The 23,387-nt window shown below is 47.7% G+C and overlaps 2 protein-coding genes across 7 annotated transcripts in view; one reads left to right on the top strand and one right to left on the bottom strand.

The window, feature by feature from the left end:
* Positions 1-3,919, top strand: part of USP47 (ubiquitin specific peptidase 47) — a 103,175-nt gene extending 99,256 nt beyond the window's left edge. For all 6 annotated transcript variants that reach the window (XM_055548624.1, XM_055548622.1, XM_055548621.1 and 3 more), the window contains 3 exons: positions 1,290-1,337; positions 1,428-1,558; positions 2,390-3,919. In XM_055548624.1, coding sequence (XP_055404599.1) covers positions 1,290-1,337; positions 1,428-1,558; positions 2,390-2,564 — 354 coding nt within the window. In that variant the 3' untranslated portion in view covers positions 2,565-3,919. The remainder of the gene's footprint in view (positions 1-1,289; positions 1,338-1,427; positions 1,559-2,389) is intronic.
* A 5,594-nt stretch (positions 3,920-9,513) lies between these two features.
* Positions 9,514-23,387, bottom strand: part of DKK3 (dickkopf WNT signaling pathway inhibitor 3) — a 50,384-nt gene continuing 36,510 nt past the window's right edge. Inside the window, exons 5-8 of the mRNA XM_055548619.1 lie at positions 14,680-14,772; positions 13,209-13,353; positions 11,916-12,072; positions 9,514-11,108 (exon numbers count right to left, since the gene is read on the bottom strand). Of these exons, the coding sequence (XP_055404594.1) occupies positions 10,889-11,108; positions 11,916-12,072; positions 13,209-13,353; positions 14,680-14,772 (615 nt within the window). The 3' untranslated portion in view covers positions 9,514-10,888. The remainder of the gene's footprint in view (positions 11,109-11,915; positions 12,073-13,208; positions 13,354-14,679; positions 14,773-23,387) is intronic.

The following is a 23,387-nucleotide window of genomic DNA, read 5'->3' as shown; positions in this document are numbered from 1 at the left end:
AATGTATTAAATTTATATTTTAAAATATAGTAAAATGATAAATGTTCTAGATGAATATATTGAAAATAAGTTTATAATCCCATAGAGGGAAAAGTATTTGTGAGTATAATACCAAAAGCCAGAAAAGGAAAGATAGGCAATATAAAAGTTAAATCTTCTGCACACCACCCCCTCAAAAAATTTTTTTAAAGCAATGCATAAACAAAACTAAAAGAAAGGGGAAAACATATGAAACATATGTGAGACATATCCAAATTTAAAAGGCGATACAAATTAATAAACTGGACAGTCTAATTTTAAAATAAGCAAAGAACATGAATAGGCAATTCATAGAACAAGAAATACAAGTTAAAACAATAACAGCAGCAAAAAAAAAAATTAAAAATAGAAGACAATAATAGCATTTTTTTACCTCTTAAATAATAATGAAGATTTAGAAAACAAAAATATCTAGAGCAACAGTCCCCAACCTTTTTGGCACCAGGGACCATTTTCATGAAAGGTGATTTTTCTTTGAACCAGGCAGGGTGGGGGAGGAAGGTGGCTTGGGAATAATCCAAGCACATTACGCTTATTATTCACTTTATTATTATTACATCAGCTCCACCTCAGATCATCAGGCATTAGATCCTGGAGGTTGGGGACCTAGAGTCGTCATGGTTTGGGTAAAACAGGCAATATCATAGACCTTCAATAAGTGATTAAATTGACATAAGTTTTTCAGGGTTCAGCTTGGCATTGTTTATAAACATTTCACATGTGCAGTTGCACATCTAAGAATTCAGTAAAAAGAAATTTGTAGAGATACGCAAGGAAATATATAGAGTATTACATATTATATAGAATTGTAACTGGGAAAACCTAAAAACATGCTCAATGTCCATCAATTGGAAATAAAATGGTATATTTTTCAACTGGTGAAGAGAATGAGGTTACTCTGTATCCTGTTTTTTATAGGTTATATAAAGTTATATAGATATATTTCATAGATACAGCTTTATGTATTTTATAAACTTGTGTATAGTTTATATATGCATAGGAAAAGGTCTGGAAGGAATATATTAATACTAAATTGATATTTTGAGACATGGTACTTGCAGGTGGACTGGGGAGACAGTTCTACTTCCTGCTTTCAAAAAACTTTACATGTTACTTCTTTGGAAAATCAAACATGTTACTTCTTTGGAAAAAATCAAAACTATTTCTGTGTTTACAAGGTGAAAGGAAAATTACTTGTTTCAGCAAACTTAGTTTTTAGGTGAGCTCACGTAAAATGTTTCCTCTTACAGCTTTATGAAATCAGTGGAATTCCTTTAGAAGATATTGAGTTTGCCAAGGTAAGACCCTGAGAATGTTTAAATCTGGGTATTAATGCTAAGTAAACATGGCCAACGGTGACATTCATTCATTCATTCTTTTTTCCTTAGGGTAGAGGAACTTTTCCCTGCGATATTTCTGTCCTGGATATTCATCAGGATTTGGACTGGAATCCCAAAGTTTCTACCCTGAATGTCTGGCCTCTTTATATCTGTGATGATGGTGCAGTCATATTTTATAGGTAACATTCACAATGTTTTGGTTATTTCTAGAGATACCACATTTTTGTTGTACATCTTATTTTTCATAAACAGCTTTATGATTGTTACGATATAGAATAGCCCTGACCAGTAGAAATACAATACAAGCCATATATTGCATTTTAAAATTTCTAGTTAGCCACATTTTAAAATGTAGAAAGGTAACATTATTTTAATAAGTATTTCTAACCCACTATATCCAAAATATCATTATGACATGTAAACAATATAAAAAGCATTTCTAAGATATTTTGCATAATTTTCCTTGTAGTCTTAGAAATATTATGTGTTTATTACATTTGCCACCCATCTAAATTTGGATCATACATACTTCAATAGACACACATGGCTAGTGGCTACCGGATCTGTCATTCTATATAGAGAGAGGAAAAAGTGTAGTCATTGGAGCCTGGCAGGTATGTATTCAAATTTAGCTTCGTTATTTATTTACCTAGGTCCTCATCTGTAAAATGGCATCAGTAATGTCAGCCTTGCAGGATTTTATGAGAATTTGAAATACTGCATTTAAAAAAACTGGCCTAATGGCTATTATAAGTAGATGTTCAATAAATGATAGCCATTATTATACTAATAGTAACATGGAAATTATTCTGTGCCATTTTTAGAAGTGAGTGCTGTGTTAACATAATAAACACATTAGAAATCTAGGACATCTTAGAATAAGTTATATAACTTAAGTGGTGACAATCAGATTTAATTTTCTCATTGAGGAGCATTAAAGCTTTTAAACATAAATTAAAAGAGGCAGATGGCTGTACTGGTCTAACGTGTCATTAATATTTTAAATGTAGGGATAGAACAGAAGAATTAATGGAGTTGACAGATGAGCAGAGAAATGAACTGATGAAAAAAGAAAGCAGTCGACTCCAGAAAACAGGACATCGTGTAACATACTCACCTCGGAAAGAGAAAGCACTAAAAATTTACCTGGATGGAGCACCAAATAAAGATCTAACTCAAGACTGACTCTGCTAGTGTAGCATTTTCCCTGGGGGATTTGGTTTTAATTAGACGGTTCACTGCTGCTGTGTAGTGCCAGGATGGCCGGACATGGTTAGGGGGTAACCCAGTGACACCAGCACTGATTGGATGGCCGTTCACCAATCAGAAGCTCAGTGCCCAGTGGGCCGCTGTTTTGACTTGGAATCATGTTGTGCACTATAGTCAAATGTACTGTAAAGTGAAAAGGGATGTGCAAAAAAACAGAAAGCGAAACCTGCTACTAGAAAAGTGGGAAGGGGAATGAGTAAACTTCTTTTCTTGCGGACAGATGTGCACATAGCCGCTAGTAAAACCAGCCTCAAACAGGATGCTCATAGCTTAATAATAAAAGCTGTGCAAAGGCCATGAATGAATGAATTTTCTGTTTATTTCACTGATACACACATTACCTCATTGACAATTCAGAAGTAAATGCAACGTGTGTTGACTCTTGGAAAGCAGCAAAAACAGGAGCTGAAGAAAGAAAATCTTAGAACCAGCCATAACCCAGTAAAGAATCGTGAAGTTGTGTTTTTATTTTTTTCATTTTTGGCAAAGTATTAAGAACATTATTCTAGAACATCAAAACATTTCCCTAGACCGCTCCCAGCAGGTGGCAGCTCAAATTGCTGCAATGTTGTAATTATAACTGATTGTACGTAAGTTATGGATGTAGAGAATTCGTTTCACTCGTTCATTCAGCATGTAAATAAAATTGATCCTGTTGAGTTACCATAATTGCAGTTCAGCTATTTCCCATGGTCATTCCTTTTACACATCACTCATGATGTACATTTGTGTACATGGAGAGGTATAGCAGTCTATGTAAACGTAACCCTCAGTGAGCTTCCTCAGCACTGGGTCCCATACGATTGGATTTGCCCTTGTTAATGAGGTTTTTCTGTTCAGTGGCTTCAGTTTTTTTCCTTTTGTACATTTATTTTTGAAGTTTTACTTCAAGTTTGAATCTTCTAAAACCTTGTAAGTCCCAGTTTAATTTTTGGAGTTGACACGTAGTTACATGTAGTTTAACTTTGGGGAAACGTCTTAACATCGTGTTGAATAAACTTGCTAGGAAGTCAGGTCATGGCACAGGCTAATACAGTCACCATGATTTCATTGCAGAGTCTGTTAGAATCAGCAAGTTTGCTAAATACAGCTATTTAATGAACACAATTCTACGTCAATTTTGAAAATGCCATCTAATTTATAAAAATCAATAAAAAGGTTTTGGTAAAACTTTTTCATGCCGGATGCTGTTTACAAAAATGAACATGCCAATAAAACATTTGTTCATTCTGTGGTGTTATTTTAGTCATTAAACTTTTGTGGATGAAGAATCTGGGTTCAGAAGAGATTTGTTTTCTTTCAGTATAACATTTTGTAACATTGAATAGTTAATTCTGTGATAATGTATGTTTACAGTAAAGTTCTCGTAAGAGAGATGAAAAGATGTTAATATTTAACTTTGGAGGATCCTGTCAATATTTCAAAATCAAAAATTTACCCTTTTTTCCCTTTTAAGAAAGAATTAAAAAATAGTGTTAACAAAGGTTGGTTGCAGTTTGAATATAATGATTGAGAATTCCATAATATCTTAAAAGTCTCCACAAGGGGGAGAAAAAAATCTTTTCTAAGGTATTTTTGTGGCTAATTTTTATTCCATATAGACTATGTAGCATTCTGCTAAATTGAATGGCAGTACTATTCTGGATTTGCATTAGTAGACTTGATGGTATTTTCAGAGGAAAAACATTAAGCATTTGTAACGAGTTGTCTTTCAGATCACTTAGATTTTCTGGTGTAACATGATGGCTACTTGGTTCTGGTACAGGCCTGCTTACCTGGGATACAGGGGTTAGTAAATGTGGTTTCTGCTTTCAGGGACTGACTGTGGAACAGAGTGAGACCGATCTGTTAACAAAATGGGTTTGGGGCCTTGTTTGGTTTGGTGTTCCTGTAAGAGTAAATAGTAAACTTTGCATACTGCTCCTCATCCTGTGCCTTCTACCCGTGTTTTGTTTGTTTTGTGTTTGCTGCTTCTAATTGCAGGCATATTACAAACACCAAGAGTAAAGAAAATGTGTATTTCATTATAGAAAAGAAAAAGCTTTTTGCTCTTCAGTGCCATGTTGCACTTTAAAAATCTCAGTAGAAAAGGATGGTGATTTCAAACTGATTTGTGGCAATGGAAGCAGTATTTCCGGTGAAGAGATTCATGTGTTAGCCTTCCTCAGAGAATCAAGTAAGCACCTCTAAGCCAAGGGACAGTGGAACCTGGTGATCACTCATCTGCTGAATCTTCTGAGGCTGTGGCAGGCCACATACAATCAAGTGTGACCCTGCCCGCCATGGCGTACGCCAAAGTTTTGAAGCAGTCTTACTGTGGGGCACATGAGTTTGTGTCAGCCAGGCACACTCAGTGAGAACCAAGTACTTGCGTATCTGTGGCAGGGGCTGAAGGTCAGGGGTGAATTCTGGCCAGAGAAACGAGCTATGTTTTCACGACTCTGCCTTGGTTATTTAGCTGGTCTGTACAGAGCTTTGCTAGATAAACGTCTGCTTCTCAAACTAAGGGATAGCAGTCCATAACAAGATAAAAAAGAGTGAGGGAAGGAACTCTATACTACACAGTGTTTGGTAATCTCTTTTGTAACGGAATGGAAACGATCGATCCTTTAACTTTCTGAGAAAATGGGAGTGAATTCTGCCACAATTAGCTGTTGGTTGCCAGGCTGCACTGTTAGGAATGGTATCTAGGCTGAAAGACAGCTACAGATTTCCAGCATGGTCCGAGCTGAAGAGTGCACAGTATCAGAGCACTGCAGTGTTATTGCTAAATCTGGAAGTGACCTGTGAATGTATAGAATACAATAAAATCTTTTATTCTGGTTCATTTGCTAGTTTTTCCTTTTCAATTGGCTGCTGTTCTTGTGAATTTTGTCCCTTTGTTAAGCATAAAAAATAACCAACTCTTGCACTTGTGACTTGCAAATTATAGTCTAGACAATATGTAATAGAAGATAATCTGAATTAGGAAGATTTTTTTTTTTTGCTAAATAAAAGTATTCCATCTAAACAATTTCTAATTTTTGCAAAACAAATCAATATTTCGGTCACTAGCAGTCAAAAGCCTTCTAGGGCCCAAAATCCTTAAATCGAAGGCAAAATTGTGTGCGTGTATAGTTTTCTAGGGGTCTAGTAAATGCTTTTTTTAAAATCAGGTTTCCAAAGGAGTTCACCAGCCAAATAAAGTTTGTAGTCACATAGGCTTGAGGTACAGGACATCAGAAGATGCTCCTTCAGCGTCCTTTGTGGGGAAGGGGGTGCTATGAGCATTTGGTTAGATACAGTATTAATTTTCGAAACTTTACTTTCAGAAACAATACTTGCCAAATTCATGAGTGCCTTAAATCAGGTTTAACTGTTTAGAAAAGACTAGGGGCCAAGTTAGGAGGGCAAAGGAGTACTGGGGAGGGGTATTCTGCCCGTCCCCCGTGATAGTACCACCACCTGCTTCCCTCACTGGTCTTTAACTGGTCAGGGCCTGAGAATTTACCACGTCGGGGGATCATTAGTGGACCCCAGAACCTTGCCTTATGGTGAGGACCATGCTCTGTCTCTGCATCCTCTGTTCACAACCTATCCCTTCCACCAGTATAGAGGGCATGCTCCACGTTCAGCCTTCTGTAATGCTGAAGTAACCAACTGAAGTATCACCTTGTTGAGATACAAATAGTAGAGTGGTTCTGTTTTTCCAGTAACTGTGCCAGCTGTGTTTTATTGAATACAGTTTCACCCTGGAAGAGGACTCTTGCAGTTCTGTTAACTTTTAAGTCACTTTGCATTATTCAAACAATCTGATGTTGAAGTTTTTCAGTCATTTGATTCAAAGGTCTCCACCCCTCAACACACACACACTGCCTGCTGGACGTGATGCTGTCTGCTTAGCAAGGGAAGGAGGCAGTGGTCAACACCCACTCCCCACTGGCTCGCTCTGCACTAGCTCTGTGGATGGTGGAAAAGCTAAGGAAGAGGGCAAAGAGCAGCCTCCTGTTGGTGGTGGTGAGGGCCCTGTCACACACACGTGCATTCCATTATGGTTTATCACAGGATACTGAATCTCGTTGTGCTCTACAGTAGGATTTGTTGTTTATCCATTCTATATATGCCAATTAGCATCTGCTAATCCTACACTCCCAATCCCTGCCCTACTGCCCTCCTCCTTGGCAGTCACCAGTCTGTTCTCTGTGTCCATGATTCTGTTTCATAGATACGTTCATTTATGTCATATTTTAGATCCCACATCTAAGTGATATGGTATTTGTCTTTCTGACTTATTACGATTATTTCCAGTTGCATGCATGCATGTTTTATTGCCTCTGCCTCATAGGAAGTCAGAGAGAGAAATAACCTATTTTCCAAACACTGTGATCTTCCAAAAGGGGATTTCTTACCTGCTCTTTGGTCAACTTACGTGGGACACTGGAGCTGCTGCTGCTGCAGCGACACCTCTCAGCAAGCCCTGAGGCGATGCCTCGCTCCATGGCTCTCGGCGCTCTGCCTTTAGAAACCCAGTCTGGCTGTCAAAACATACTCTCTAATCTAGCCGACTTTCTTGACTGGTGGGGATGCACAGACCCCAGGAGTACTTCCTGCCCTGTATCCCACTCTTCCCCCACAGCAGACCACCTTGTTTCTCTTTTCAGCGCTCATCCTTCTGCCTTACACCCCTTTGTCCTGTATCAAAAGCCCAAAGACACAGGGTAGGGAGGGTGGAAATGACTTGGAGGAGTAAAAAGAGGGAGCAGGAAGACAGTATGAAGAGGAAGCTGGGAAGAATCAGCAGCAATCATTTTTGTTCCATTATACTCCTCCTCAGTCTAAGACTGGGTGGGTGGACAAGCCAGCCACTCACCTGTGCAGAAGGTGGGGCTCAGACTCAGAGCTTGTACCCAACACCCAAACCCTTCATTTTCTAAACTTGCTTTCTCATTGCAGGTTGGAAAGCAGGTGGGTTGGGATTCATAAAGCTATATTTTGTTCACCTTTTGCTTGTTTTTTATTCCAAACAACATAGACTAACAGCACTTTCTGTCTTGTTTGTGGTTGACTTTAGAAGGAGTCCAGAAATAGCTGACGGCAGGACTGCGTTCCTTCTCAACGAATTCAAGGACCCAGACATTTTTCATTCTGTGGTAAGCAGAATAACAGCCCCTCAGAGATACCCGTATCCTAAACCCAAGACCCTGTGAATACTTATATCTTCCTGCCTAACCTTTCCTGTTCCTTCTGCCCTCCTGAGAAACTGTCATCTTCGAAAGCCAGTTCCCATGCTGCTTCCCTTCCTGGGAAGGGGAGGCAGGACGATGCCAGTACCAAACTCCACCTACCCTTTATACATTCCATTAGAATCGTGAGTAGAGATACACCAGCTACTTGAGGCAAGCCTCTCATGTTACATTTTTGTGGCTATGATGACAAAGTAGAACAAGATAATATACCTGCATATAAGCTCCTGGAGACAGGAGACAGGGGCCTGGTTTTATCTCATGTACCACGGTCTCCCTGACACCTTACATAGGGCCTGACATTTAGTAGGTACTCAATAAGTTTTTGGATGAAGTAATTTTCAGCCTCTTCTCCAAATGCTCAGTTTACCTCACCTCCCAGCCACTGTGCATTACTTGCAGTTACCCTTCTATACCATCCCTCCTCTTTGCCTCCCTCCATCTGTGGCCCAAAATGCCCTTTCCTAATCCTTCTGCCCTCCTGAGCAACTGTCATCTTCGAAAGCCAGTTCCCACCCTGCTTCTCCCAAGCCATGTGCTCCTTCAGGCTCCTGTAATACTGCAGATGTCGGGTTTAATGCCTTCTTTCTGTCAATGCTGCATTCAGTGTATCTCCCTCACTAGGCTGGGATACCTTCAGGGAAGGGACCCTGTCTGGATCAACTTGGTACCCCTGGGGCATATCACAGCACCTGGGCCTGAGTATCTGGTGACTAATAAGGATGCAGAGTCGTCCTGATGATTGTTGACACTAAAGAGAGAACAGCCGTATATCACATCTTTAAATTATCAGTATATCCTGGGCATACTGTACTAGATAATTGTTCTTGTTTGATGTCTGTTTCACTTCAGCTTTTTGAGCCTCCATTTCATCTGCTAAATGAAGAAAATACTCATGGGTTTAATGAAGATTGAGTTAATATGAGTATACTGTCTAATCTGGTGTCTATCACCCATACATCACCCTGACCTTCCTATACAGTAGCTTTATTACTATGAATTACGGTCCCTGAAGAGCTGTGTTCGGTCCAGAATTGCAATTAAAGCAGCCTCCCCGCAAAAGGGGCACGTGCCGTGTTGTGTTCTTAGTCGTTCAGGCTTGTCCGACTCTGCGACCCAATGGAGAGAGGAGCCTGGCAGGCTGCAGCCCATGGGATTCTCCAGGCAAGAATACTGGAGTGGTTGGTGTTCCCTCCTCCAGGGGGTCTTCCCAACCCAGAGATTGAACCCAGGTCTCCCGCATTGCAGGCAGATTCTTTACCGTCTGAGTCACCAGGGAAGCCCAAGAATACTGGAGTGGGTAGCCTATCCCTTCTCCAGGGGATCTTCCCGACCTAGGAATTGAACCGAGGTCTCCTGAATTGCAGGCGGATTCTTGACCAGCTGAGCTACCAGGGAAGCCCCAAAAGGGGCTTACACATTCCATTTACTCTTCCAGAGACAGTGAAGCACTGATACTCTTGAGGACTAATTCCCATCCAAAAATGGTTAACATTTCTAAAATATTTTGATGCTTCAATTGCCAGGAAATTTTGCATTATGGAGGAGTTTTTTTCTTCCTTTTTGGACAATGCAGTTCATTTTTATTTTTTCTGGCTGAAAGGGTTTTCTATTTATGTAAGTCAAAAAAAGAAGTCCAAGAGTTACAAAAGAGTAGTTTAAGTGATTTATGCTTGGTTTCTAAATGCAACATATGTGTTTATACATAATTTAAAACTCAAAGAAAGCATGCTTATACAATTGTGACTTTAACATTTAATAACTCTGGATGCATACATGATGGAAACAGTCCATGACACCTGAAAATATCATTTATGGAACAGCGTACAACTCAGTGCTCTCAGCTTGGATATTACAACCATATTTCATAGAGCCTTGCTTGGTTTGATTTTCTCCATGTGGCTGATAATGGTCTTTGGTTGTTGGTAAGTGATTTCACAAATTTATAATCCTGGCCCTACGATTACCTAAGTACTGTTTCTGGCAAGTTAACATATATTATGCTCCAGTCATGTGTACCTTCAAAGCTACTGATGTGACTGACTGCCACAGGGGACAGTGTTAGTACTTTCTGTCTCCACTAGAATGACAGCCACCCCCACAGCCAGGGGCATGCTGTATTTCTAACAGTAGAAGTTTAACCTTACAGGGATGTGTGAACTAGTTTGACTTTCGTTCCAGATGTGCCTCAAAAAAAAAGAAAAATCTCGTACTCCTCATAAGGGGGACTTTTGGCACACGGAAGCTGATGGGGAGCAGTAGGGAGAGCACTGGGCATGAGTCACACCTGGGCAATCTGCTCTGGTCTTCAGTAGCTGTGTGACTCAGGCAAGCAAGATGACATCTCGGAGCCTCCGAGATCCTGACCAACGAGGAGACCAATACCCTCCTTCAGCAGGCTGTGGTGAAAGGACGTGGACTGCTGCCCTGGCACAGAGGTAGGAGCTGAGTTACACTGCCGAGAGGACGAATGCAGGCAACGCAGAAGACATCTCGCCTGCAGCAGCTCAGGGCAGCGTGTGCCTGTGCCCACGGCGGAAACAGCATGACAGATTCACTGGCTGCATTTTCACAGGTTCACGTTTGCAAAGCAGGGCATCCTTCTCTACGTGTCTTGAGAGTCAACATTCCCCTAAAACCCATCATGGGGAAATTCTGCATCCTCTTCCATCCCCTCCCCGCCCCCAACAACACTCAAGGCAATGTCATACAAAACGAAACGTGCCATCTGCCAACCAGCAGAGGCGGAGCCACCAATACTTTGGACCAGTTTAGCAGCCCTGTTCTGCTTCAGCCTCCCACACCCCAGTCTTCCCCAGGCACCAGAGCTGTGATGATGCACAGTGGGGCGGGGCGTGCTGGACAAGGGTGCAGCCCCTCATGTTGTTTCAAGCCAGAAGGAAAATGTACTGGGAAGAGGCCACAGAAAAAAGCCTGGTGAGCCCACACCTAGGGACACAGCTGGGGAAATAAATTAGCTACTTCTATTGCACGTCTACCCACACAACAGGCCTGGGTCTAAATCTCCTCTCCCTCCAGCAGCTCAGAGGCAGCCCCAGGTTCCCCGAGAGCCATCTCCACTGACAGGCTCCTCTCCAGGTTCTCCAGCTCCCGGCGCACCTCCTCCATGAAGCCGCCATCTTCATACTCATCGGGGGCCTCTCTGGGCACCAGGCTCTCCCCGTCCTCGTCATGGCCCCCGACGAAGGTGGGCTTGCACACGTACACCAGGCTGTGGCTGTGGAGGGAGAAATGGGGAGCCCTCAAACTAAGGCCCCGGCCTCTGTGCGACCCCAGCCCAACTTCCCCTAACCCCTTGCCTTCGAACATGCTGATGGAGGGAGACCTGCTCACAGGTGTCCCCAAAGGGCAGCTCTCCCGTGTCTAGCGCAGGTCTGTCCTCCTGTGACTGACCCACTGGGGCAACCCCGAGGACTCTGAGGTCTGACAGCTTACAGCCCCCTGCCCGCCCAGGCCCCCAGGCAGAAGCAGCCCCTGAGAGCTCACCCACTGTGCCCGTGGGGAGCCCTGGGCCTCGTGGGCTAGGCCCAGAGTTCTATCTACCTGCCCAGCCACCCTGGATTCTGCTGGGAAAGAAGGCAGAGCAGCGGCCGCTGAGTGAGACGCACACTGAGACACCAGCCTCCAGCAGGCCTGATGCCTCACATTCCTCCACAGCCTCTAACTCTGCTGGCTGCTCTCCCGGGCCCCCTCCTGCCTCTCTGACTGCACCTTCTGTCTCCTCTGCCCTATTATTCTCTGGTCGTCGTCATGATGGGCCTGGGAGCCCTCCCCACCCAGGCTTTTTTTAAGGGCATCTACCCAGGAGGCTTCAACTCCCCACCTGGATGAGCCCAAATCTGTACCCTGGCCACACCTCCTGAGCCCTCATTCTAGAGATCGCCATTGGTCCCTCCATCTGGAAAACCCAAGGACACCTCAAACTAAAGCTGTCTTAAATCCACATCTCCCCCCAACTTGTGCTCCTGGGTCCCCACTGGGTGGCACCTCCTCTGCTCTCGGCCCTGGACAGGTGGGACCTCACCTATGGTGCTGGCAGAGGAGGCCACTGGCACATGGGCACCGGTCCAAAGCTCCATCGGGCTCCAGCTCCCAGGTGATGAGGTCCAGAAGCCGGCTGGCAGGGTCGTGGCAGAGTTCACCCTCCACGGGCAGGGGTGTGCACACAGGAAACAACAGACCTAGAACCGGCCGAGAGTCACCTCTGCGTGCCCGGCACCAGGCAGGCAGGCACCAAGAGAAGGGTCAGAGAAATGGGGTGCGGCCCCCACCTTCCACTGTGAACCCCAAAGTAGAGGTTAGGACTGAAGACATGGAGTGGTAGGAAACAAGAATAGCAGCATGGGCGCAGGAGGGAACAAGCTGCAAAGGCTTGAGCAGTTAGGACTGCCTGGAAGAGATGGGCTTGTGCTGGGTTTTGAGGCCAGAGGTCTGAAGAAATTAAGACTAGAAAAGGGCATTGAAGTATTTTTGGACAGGCAGGAATTACTACAACAAAATACACATATATGTGTTCAAAGAAAAACAATCTGGAAGGATACAGATAAGACTTATCTGTACCTTCTAGTCTTCCTATATTGAAAATGTATTTGTATAATTAAAATGTGAAAAGTGTGTGTGTATGTATATAAAGAAACAGAAAAGTAGAAAAAAAAGGTGGGTGGGACACAACCAAGGCCTGAGGCTGGGCTGGTGAGAACGGTTGAGGCAATGAGATTCCTAAAAGACCCGAGGAGTGAGTGGAGAGAAAAGGAGGTCAAGTAAGCTGGACCCAGCGAAGGCCTTGGAAGGCCAACAGAAGGGTCTAGTTGAAGTGACAGGACAGGAACAACCACTGCTCCCAGAGGAATGCTACCAGCGAGCCATGTCCCTGAGGAAAACCGCTGGGGCAGCGGGCACTGGTGGACTGGGGCAGTGGAGGGGCTGGGGGAGCGCTGAGCCAGCCTCACCTGGGGGGGGCAGTGGAAGAGAGGGCCACTGACAAGAAAGTAGGTGGGCCTGGGGATGAGGAGTAGGGTGGGGGTCTGCCCTCATCCACACATCTGGGGGTATCCCTCCCTCAGGCTCATGCGTCCTGAAAGAATTTAGTTTCTAGGCATCACAGCCCCCCGCCTAAAAAAGAGACAGGGACACAGAGAGCTGGCCTTCGGCCCCAGGCAGAGGTCGTGGGGCTGGGACACATACCATTGAGTACTGGGGACCCTGCCCAGGAGGGGGTCCCTGAAAAGGTGTGATGGCGTGGATAGGGCCCCAGGAGGCCCAGTGTGTTGGCGCTTGGGACAGGGCTTGTCCAGCGCCCAGAGGGGAGCCCGCGCACCTCTCTGGAAGGCACAGCACAGCCCCGGCTGGCAGTCCCTCTGGTTGTCACAGATGGTCCCGTTGCTGCCTGCGGTGGAAGTTTTGGTGCAGCGACCCCACACGCACAGCTGGTCTCCGCAGCACTCGCTGTCTCGGGTGCAGAGCTGCAGAAGGAGGGAAGATATACGATCCAGCTGCTCACAGACCTGGGGGAGCCCAGCCTGTTCCTACTCCTGATCCTGGAGATAGCACAGGTCAGCTAACCCACATCCTCCTCCCATTACAGACAGGAGGAAACCAAGCTCCTAGGTCTGGGGGCCTTTTAGGGATGCCAAGGGGGGCGGAGATGAGAGCTGGGCTGGTAGAAGGAAACGGCATCTGCAGGAGTCCTATGCAGCTCGAGATTTTACAAAGGATGGTCTCATCATCTCGGTTCCCCCACAGACTTGGACCTTGCCTCCTTTTATTAGGTAGGAAGATGGCTTATGGCCCACAGACACAGGCAGCAGCGTGAATCTGACTGCCTGACTAAACTAAGGCCCAAGCCTGGGCAGCCCTGTGGATGGGTGGGCCCTGGGTGCCTCGGCCCTGGAGTCACACAGAGAGTGTGGCACCCAGCAGCCGCCCAAGCACAGGTAGGGCCAGGTGGGGCAGCAGGAAGCCCTCGACTTCCTAAACTTGTTATGAGGAAGGGAGGGAGTGTTAGCTGCCCAGTCATGTCTGACTTTTTGGGACCCTGTGGACTGTAGCTCACCAGGCTCCTCCATCTATGGGATTCTCCAAGCAAGAATACTAGAGTGGGTTGCCATGCCCTCCTCCAGGGGATCTTCCCGACTGAATCCACATCTCCTGTGTCTCCTGCATTGGCAGGTGGGTTCTTTACCACTAGCGCCACCTGGGAAGCCCTATCAGGCTGCGTGATTGCCTTAATAACAGAAAGGACAAGAAAGCCTATATATGGCCTGGTCCAAAGCATCTGTTGGGCAGAGGGAAAGTCTCTCTTCCCTGGCTTCCTGCTTCTTGGTGGAACCTCCATCTGGAATATGCTCTGGCTTCTTTGTGGGCCCCCTTCTACCCCCTCAGAGCAGACTGGGAGGAAAATGTGGGGGGTGGGTTGCCCCTTCCCTGCCCAAGAGCTGCCCTGCTGTTGCTGGCTGGGATGGGTCTTCCCCAGGGAAGGGATGAGGTGGGGCCTCCTCCTCAGCCTTCTCTCCCCATCTCTGTTATCTATGAGGCAGGCGATGGGGCCAGAGATCACTAGGCGGGCAGGGTAGCAGCATGTCTGCAGACAGCTTCCTGATCACCCCAGGAGTCAGCCCTGCCGGGCACCATGGACTGGCTCTTTCAAGTGTGGACATGCTGGGGCCCTTTAGGAGGCTTTCGGGAAGCCCAGCTGAGAACCGTGGGCTGCTGGCCTCCTCCCCCAGGTGCCCTTGCCTCGGCCCCCATGGCTCAGGTGCTGCTGCCCCGGGGTGTCTGGGCACACTCACTGTCTGCTGGTCCCGGCACGGCTGGCAGGAGTACTCGAAGCTGGAAAACTGGCAGTACTTGCTGGGCCCGCAGTCCTCGTCAATGATGCACTCCTAGGCGGGGAGGAGGGAGCAGCTTTGTCAGTGACGGGCAGACCAGCTGACCCATGCACCCTGGAAGGGCCAAGCCCCACTTTATCCCAGTCTCAGCCCGCGGGAATGGCCTCCAGGCCGGCGGGGCCCTCACCCACCCAGCACACCCACGCCGCTGCCCTGCAGGGTTCCGTGCCCGGCGCACACAGTAGAGTCTGTGTACAGCCCTCCCCCTCACATACCCGCAGCGGGAGCACGGAGACTCTGGGCCATTCTTCAAGGCAGAGCAGATGGATTTAATAAGAAGAGCTAATGAGCTCCAGGCTCAGGCGGCTGCACAGGAGGGGCTGGGATGCAGGCCCAGCAGACCCCGGCTGATGGTGAGGGAAAGGGCTACAGAGGCTGTGCAGCAGGGCAGCTGCAGGGGGTCCTCCTGGGGGTCCTGGTCTGGGGTCCAGGGCTGCCTGGCAAGGAGCTGCCAGTGTTGAAGGAGGAGGGTGTGTCTGGCACCCAGCCCTCCAGCCCAGGTGCCTTCTCAAGGCTGCCAGCCCTGCTCAGCAGGAGAGACAGTGAAGAAAGGGAGAGAAGGCATCTCTCCACCACGAGGCCCAGAAGAGGGAGGAGGCCACCGGAAAGGCCGCTGTGGCCTGGTCACCCGTCACTGCAGAAGCATGGCTGCTTTAGCTCCAGACCTGCTGTCAGGCTCAGGCCTGGGGACTGGCAGCTTCCAAGGGAAAGAAGGGCAGAGGAGGTGAAAGGCCTTGGATCAACCACTGACAACCCCTCACGGTGCCAGCCCCGGTGGGCTCTGTGTCCCTGACCTCCCTTCATGACTCCACCACCAGGCAGCAGGGAAGGGTTACTTGCGCCGCGCTGCCAAGCTGGAAACTGAGGGTTGGAGGGCAAGGGGCCCCCCAGGACAGCACAATATTCAGGGTAGGGGCTCCCCTCCACCACCAGCCCTTGGCTAAGTGGGCTTAGGGCTCCCGATGTGGCCATCTGAGACCCACGGAGAGAAACTCTACTGAGGCACGTGTTCTGGGGCCCCAGCAAACCTTATGGAAGGGTCAAGGGGAGGGAGGGACCTGCTTTCTTCTGCCTGGGCATGCGCCATGCTGAAAGCAAGCATGGAGCCAGACAGACCCAGAGAGGCCCAGATGAGCAGGCCTTGGCCTGAGTGCTCTTGAGCTGAGGTGCCTAGGGCTAAAGGGTGTGGACAAGAGCCTGTGGACAGGGTCTTCTAAGGACTCCCCCAGGCCAAGAGCATGAGTCCAAGCCTAGGGATCTGCAGGGAAGCTATGGCCAGGCAGCCCAGGGATGAAGCTCTGTTCCTGGGAGTGACAGGTGTGCACTGCAGGGCTGAGAAGGGCATTCAGTGCAGGGCAACTGTAGGTTTGGCTCCTGCACAGGACAGCTGTAGCCCTGGCCTGGCACTGACCCCCAGCCTGGCACACCCCAGAGCACAGGTCATGCTTCTGTTCACCAAGCAAGGCTCGCCCAGCAAAGAGGACCATCAGTCCCACTGGACACCATCTCCCCGCAGTCGCTCTGAGGGATGATGAGCAGGAGGCCAGCCTGGGGACATGGGGCAAGTCACCCGCATGTGCCAGGCTCTGCACTCACCAGGGGCTCCAGCAGGGGCCAGGGCTCTGACACCTCTGAATAAGTGCAAAGTGATTTGAATCTCTTCTGTCACTTCTCAAAAAAACTGTCCAAGTGTAACCGAGCAGGACCCTCTGGGGCCTCCCTGGGACAGACCCCCATCCCCTGTCCTCTGTTTGCCTCTTGTTGGTAGAAAAACTAGCCTCTTCAGGCCTTCCCTGAGTTCCAAAGAACAAATTTAATCAGAGAAGTGAGAAAATGTAGAGCCATAGGAAAACACTCAAGCAAGACAAACTGGTAATAGTTTAGCCATTAAACAAAATTTAGGACCTTTAGCTCCTCCTCCAGGACTACAGACAATATTCAGAGCCATAGCCTTCAGCTGCTTGACAGACACTAAAACCCCCACCGGGTGGAAGAAGTTACCCGTATGCCGACCACAAACACACAGACCCCAGAAGAGCTGGGACCAGAAGGTTGATGATGGTGACTCCTGATTACCTCGCCACCAACCAATCAGAAGACTGTCCATGAGCTGATCAAACACAGGTGCAACTCTCTCCCTCCTCTTGTCTTGAAAAACACTTTCCTGTGCTCTACAGCAGGTTCTTATTATCTATTTTATATATAGTAATGTATATTTGTCAATCCCAAACTAATAAGAACCTGCTGTACAGCACAGGCAACTCCACTCAATACTCTGTAATGGCCCAAATGGGAAAAAAAAAAAAAAAGAGTGGCTGAATGTAAATATATAACGGATTCACTTTGTTCTACATCTGAAACTAACACAACATCATAAATCAACTATACTCCAATAAAAATTAAAAGCAAAAACCCTTCTCTGAAATCCATCAGGGAGTTCAGGTCTTTTGTGCTCTAGCCACTGGTACCCCTGCTTGGCCTTACAACAGACGCTGCACTTTCCTCCACCACAACCTGGTGTCAGCAGATTGGCTTTACTGCATGTGGGCAAGCAGGCCCAAGTTTGGTTCAGTAACAGAAAGAGAGCACGCTGCCCATCACCTGCAGAACGACCTAAAACTGCTCTTCTCTGTCTCCGCAGAGTCCTACTCATCTTGGCTCCACCTCCCACCCACGGCTCCGCCCATGGCTTCCATCACCATGGCAAGCACAGCAGCTCAGCAGGCAGGCTCTGCCTTTCAGAAGGAGTCACTCTTGTCCCTGGCTCCCAGCACAGCAACCCGAAAAGGTCAGCAGGCCACCACTGCTGTTCTTACTGGTGAGAAAACTGAGTCTCAGAGACGATGGAAGAGCCTCCTGAATCAGGGGCTCAGCCTGGCTGAGCCTGAATCAGCGGCTAAGACAGTAGAAGAGCCTCCTCAATCAGGGGCTGAGCCGGGGGCAGGGCTCTCAGTCTGTGTGACCCCAGAGTCCATAAGTAAAGCACTCAGCCACCGTGCCTTCCTGGACACAGACTCAACTCAGCCAGTTCAACCAGAAGCATCTGACATATTTTCCAAAACAGAATAGCAAGAACTTGGTGTGGGAGTGAGGGAGAGAAAAGCAGAGGGCCCACAGGCACCAAGGCTCTTCTCTGGACCGGGCTACATTTTGAAGATGCAATCGTGAATATGAGAAGGCCCTTGCCCTCAAAGATTTATCATTTATAATTGAATGATAAAGAAGGGTAAGAACAGACAACTTAACTACCAGAGAAACTAGTTTGTTTTCCTGACGCAGAAAAGATATTTGACCTCACCAATAACCAAGAAGGCACAACTTAAAAGAGCAGGGTACCATGCTTTCACTTAGAGCAGAAACAAAAAGGCTGATCCTATTTGCAGGAGGCAGAATACCGGCACCCCCATACAATGTCCACACCCTCCTCCCTGGGAGCTGTGGACATGTCATGTTACATGGCAAGGGGATAAAGTCATGGGTGGAATGAAGCATGCTAATCAGCTGCCCTGATGTAAGGAAAGAAGCCCGGGTTATGCAGGGGCATCCAGCATAATGGCATGGGGCTTTCTGCATGGCGAGGAGCAGCAGAGTCAGTGTCAGAGCAAAGCCATGTGCAAAGCCCCACCCACCCAGTCATCCAGACCTCACTGACACTGAACATGGATGTGCTATGGGCCACGGATCACTCTCTCTTTCTAGACCTTCCAGAAGGACCACAGCCCGGCCAACACTTTGATTTCAGTCCACCCTTGGACTTCTGACTTACAGAACCATAAGATAATAAATTCCTGCTGTTTTTAAACTACTAAATATATGATAGCTTATGATAGTGGATATGATAGCAAGGAGCTCAAACCAGTCAATCGTAAAGGAAATTGTGAATATTCACTGGAAGGACTGATGCTGAAGCTCCAATACTTTGGTCACCTGATGTGAAGAGCCAACTCATTGGAAAAGACTCTGATTCTGGGAAAGACTGAAGGCAGGAGGAGAAGGGGACGACAGAGGACGAGATGGTTGGATGGCACCACTGACTTAATGGACATGAGTTTGAGCAAACTCCAGGAGACAGGGAAGGACAGGCAAGCCTGGCATGCTGCAGTCCATGGGGTTGCAAAGAGTCGGACATAACTGAGCAATTAAACAACAACAATGAATACGATTGAACAACAACAAATATACAATAAGTTATGATAGAAGCAATAGGAAACTAGTATAATATCCGATGTGGGTAGGGATTTGAGAAACTAGCATTGCCAGATGGTAATTTGCGGGTTATTAAAATTGAAGTAGATATGTTTTGCAGGCAAATTCGTCATCATCTATCAAAAATGTAAATGCATACAGATCCTTTGAGCGAGTATGTCCACTCAGGTGGCTATCCTCAGAAACACTCATCCATCCATATGTGCAATATCCGAGTACAGGGATGTTTCAGGCTATACTGGTATAATATTTGCAATCCAGAAATAATGGAAATGTTCGATAAGAGGGGACTGATTAAATTATTGTACAACCATTTCAAGGGAAAGTGGCACCAGGCAGGCACTAAAAAAGATGAGGGAGTACTTTGCACTGTGATGTTTATAATCCTTCAGTAAATAAAACAGGCAAGTGGAAGCAGCATGTAATCCCACTTCTGTAAAGCAGAATAACTATGTAGGATGCGTGTCTGGACCCAGCACAGTGCCTGGCACGTGCGGGCACCCGATGGATGTATGTCGAGTGGATGGAACCCCTCGTACATTACCGGAGCAAAATGGCCTACAAAATGCTGACTGTCAGCAATGATTTGGGAAACCGAAGCAAGAAAACATGCACATTCCCTTAATTTGATTTCTCATTCTCCAATAATCCTATATGGAATTTTCACTGTATACTTTCTCGTCCAGATCTTTAATTAAAAAGATAATGAGCTGGGAATTTCCTGGTGGAAGAGTGGTTAGGACTTAGTGCTTCCAATCCCTTGCAGCGTGGCAAAAAAAAACCCCAAATAAACCAGCTAAGACCCTTTCCTGTTCACAGCTCTCCATCAAGAAAAGAACAGGTTCATCCTCAGGAATATCTTCCTTTCCCTGAACTGACTCCTACGCAGAACAAAACAATCCCTGCAAAGTCACAGCAAAGCAATTAATTTTTTTTCTACGTATGGAAATTTTTTCAGCATGGAACTTTGCCAAACACTTCTGAAAAATCCAAATACACTAAAGAGATGGTTTCCTTTGCTGACATGTTTCTGCTACCTCCAGGGGCTCTGGCAGGTTAGTTCAGCATGACTGCCCCCCAAGAAAGCGCAGTGCTCTGTTAATGGTCTGCCAGCTCACTTGCTGTGGGTGTGTATTTCCAGCAGCCTCTAGAAATGCTCTTTGAGAATTGTGATCATACTGGAAACCTTGGAACTTCAAACTGTGAAGAACCCCTAAAGGGGTTCACAAGAGCAGAAACAGAATTCTGGTTTTGCCACTTCATAGCTGTGACCTATCTCACGGCGCTGTGGTGCTGAGTTTGTGGTCTGTTAATGTAGCCATAGCAACAAAAGACAGGGCATCCTAACTCCATTGTAGCCATAGCAACAGAAGACTGGGGATCCTAATCCCTCCAGTGCCTGATTTTCCCAGGGATCCCCCTTGCCAGGGGACTCACTGTCAGCAGAAAGGCAGGTCTAAACAACAGGGGCTGATGCCTCCACCAACAACTCCCTATCTTGACCCCTCCCAGCACTTGGGCATTTCACACCTAATCCTGACCGGTCTCTATTCACAGAGTGTCACTAGGAGTAGGCAGCTGCCTGGACCACTTGTAGCAGTGAAGCATCTCAGGCAGAGTGGCCTCTTTTTGTAAGACCAGGCTCTCCATATGGTAGGCTGTAAGTTGGGGTCTCTCCTGAGGACCCCTTAGTGGTAGGGGGCAGGGTCCCACCTTCCTTGGTGTTAGAGACCCAGGAACAGGTCAGGTCCTCCAGCCTTAAACAGAATTGAGTTGGATGGGAGGGGAAGACATGGGCTGGTGTTCCCAGAGCCAGGCCTGATGTTGAGAAATCCAGGATTTTATTATTTTTAATAATTCTAGTTTCTTTTACCAGTGCTCAATGGCTATGTTCATATTTGAGCAGAGGCTTTAAAGGCGTCTCAGTACTCAGCTGGACATAGCGTGGCTGAAGAGGTGAGTTCTGAAATGAGAGGCCCGTGTGTGGGGAGAGAGGCTCAGCTGGGACCTAACAGGTGGTGGATGTTCTGGGTTCAGGGCACCTCTCAGGTCACTGGGTCTGCAAGAGAGGCTCCATGCTACACCCATGAGGTGAAATTAAAGATGCAGCATGAAGGGTCATCCAAGTACCGCAGAGCAGGTGGGATGAGGTGCTGGGCCAAGAGGACAAGCTGAGCCCACACCAGCCGCCCACAGCATCCGAGCACCAGCCCCAGGCACCGTGGGGCCATTGCTGCCGCCACCCTGCACCACTTCTCCTGAATCCCCTCAGCGTGGGCTTTAGAATCCACACTTCCCAGACGTGGAAACTGAGATTTAAGGTGAAGAATCTGCCCAGGGTCACCCAGCCTAGACGTGGCGTTGTGAGTCCGGGCCAGTGGATCTGACCCTAAAGACAGGATCTTTCCGTCTCCTCCTGGGAGGATCACCCTTCTTCTCTCCCTTTAGCACGGACCAGTCTCCTGACCCTCAGTCCCGGCTTAGCAGAGCCGGCCTGGGACAAGGCCTGGGCCCCACACATCGCCAGAGACAGGAGGCAGGAACTCAGGGCCAAGGCCACGGGCGTCTGGGCCTCACATGTCACAGAACCAGCTTCTTCGGCGGCTCCTCTGGTCCTGGCCACTCCCTGTCTGTCCCCGTTCCTCCCTCCCATCCTGGTGGGGAAGCCTGACAAACAGCCCAGAGGCCTGCCATCAGGGCGGATGCCACTCGGGGATCAGGGCTTTGTTGCTCTGAGGACGGAGCTATATTTAGAAGGCTCTGGCCAGAGGCCTACACAGCACTCAGCTCAGATGCCGGCAGGGAGGCCGGGAACATGCTGGAGATTTGGCAGGATACTGGGCCAGGAAATGGCCCTGGGGCTTCAACACTATCATGAAATAGTGGAAAATGGCGAAGGAGCCATCCTGCGTTTTTGAGTTTCCATTTCGGAGTTTACCCAGGGGAGGCAAAGGAGGAAAACAGCATAGGAACCCTGCAAGGCTCTCCTCGGCTTCTGTGTGGGTGAACGAAGCGGGCACAGCATCTCTGACCCTCCTGCTGCTGCACTTCGCTTCTCATGCTGGCCAGGGCATGCTGCCTGCAGTCCCCGGGAATCCAGACTCTCCTGCATCATGAGACCTGAAGGAGGAGGCCCCTGGGGACCCTGCAGGGCTGTCCACAGCCTCCTCTCAAGCCCAGGGCTCTGAGAAGCAGCCCATCTTCAGGGGAACAAGCCAGAGCACATGAAATGAGGGCCCAGGGGACCTCCACCAGCTGAAACTCTCTGGCCCTTGGAGCGTCTCCCACTGCAGCAGGGAATGTTCAGAGAGCACCTGCTGGGGCTTCCATGGCTCTCTCTGTCCCCACAGCCCCATGAGGTCACTTCATGTCCCCCAGCATGTGCCTGGAGAAGTGGAGTTGTCCTTCAGTTGAAAATACATAGATAAAGCGAAGGCCAGACTCCACTTCACAGGTGAGGAAACCGAGGCTCAGAGCCCAAACTCATCAGTATTACTGGAAACTCTAAGATTTAAACTCTAATCCATCCGACATCCAAGCTGAGACTCGCTCCTTCCATTGCACCCTGTTGCCTCTAAATGCACAGGTATGGATTGAATTATGCTCCCCCCAAATTCACACGCTGAAGTCCTGATCCCGAGTATCTGGACTTGGGATACCGCCTGTCCTGTCAGTAAACAAAGGATGCTTCAGCCATCAAGCCATCACATGACAGCCGCCCCGAACTGTGAGCCCTGGGGGAACTCAGGATGGAGACAAACCGAAGGGGCTGCCCAGTGCCAAGCCCTCAGCCCCACCCCAGCTGTGCTCCCCGAGGGAACTCAGGGTGGAGGAAGCAGGACATTAGCTGCAGGTAGCTGAGGTGCACATCAAAGGAATGACTTCAGTGAACCCAGACTCTTTTATCTTCTCATACACAGAAAAGCACCAAATTCCTTAACATGAGATGTCTGGCTTTAATTAATATTCATCTTTTGATGTTCTGACTACCTGGTCTTTGTTACAAAAACTCCTATGCACCCTGGCTCCCCCCACCCCACCCTTGCCTCTTCAGAACAATCCCTCAGAATCATCTCAGGGTCCCATCTCCCAGGCTTGACGTCCTCAGAATGCTCACGGAACGACATGAAACTCTCACCCCGCAGGTTGTGTTTTTTTTTTCAGCAGACACGTCTTAGAATGTGACCGTATTTAGAAACAGGGTCAGTGCAGATATAATTACTTAAGATGAGGTAACTAGGGTGGGCCCTAGTCCGATATACCCAGCGTCTTCATGAAAGGGGGAAATTCGGGCACAGAGATAGACACTGAAGAAGGCAGACATTGTGAAAAACGGAGAGAAGATGGCCATTGACAAACTGCTCCCTCCCGACCCTCAGAGCACCCTCTTCAGCCAACACCTT

This window comes from Bubalus kerabau, chromosome 15 (assembly GCF_029407905.1).
Source record: "Bubalus kerabau isolate K-KA32 ecotype Philippines breed swamp buffalo chromosome 15, PCC_UOA_SB_1v2, whole genome shotgun sequence".
Lineage (NCBI taxonomy): Eukaryota > Metazoa > Chordata > Mammalia > Artiodactyla > Bovidae > Bubalus > Bubalus kerabau.
Note: the sequence above shows the minus strand (reverse complement) of the source record. Positions and strands in the feature narration are given on the sequence as shown.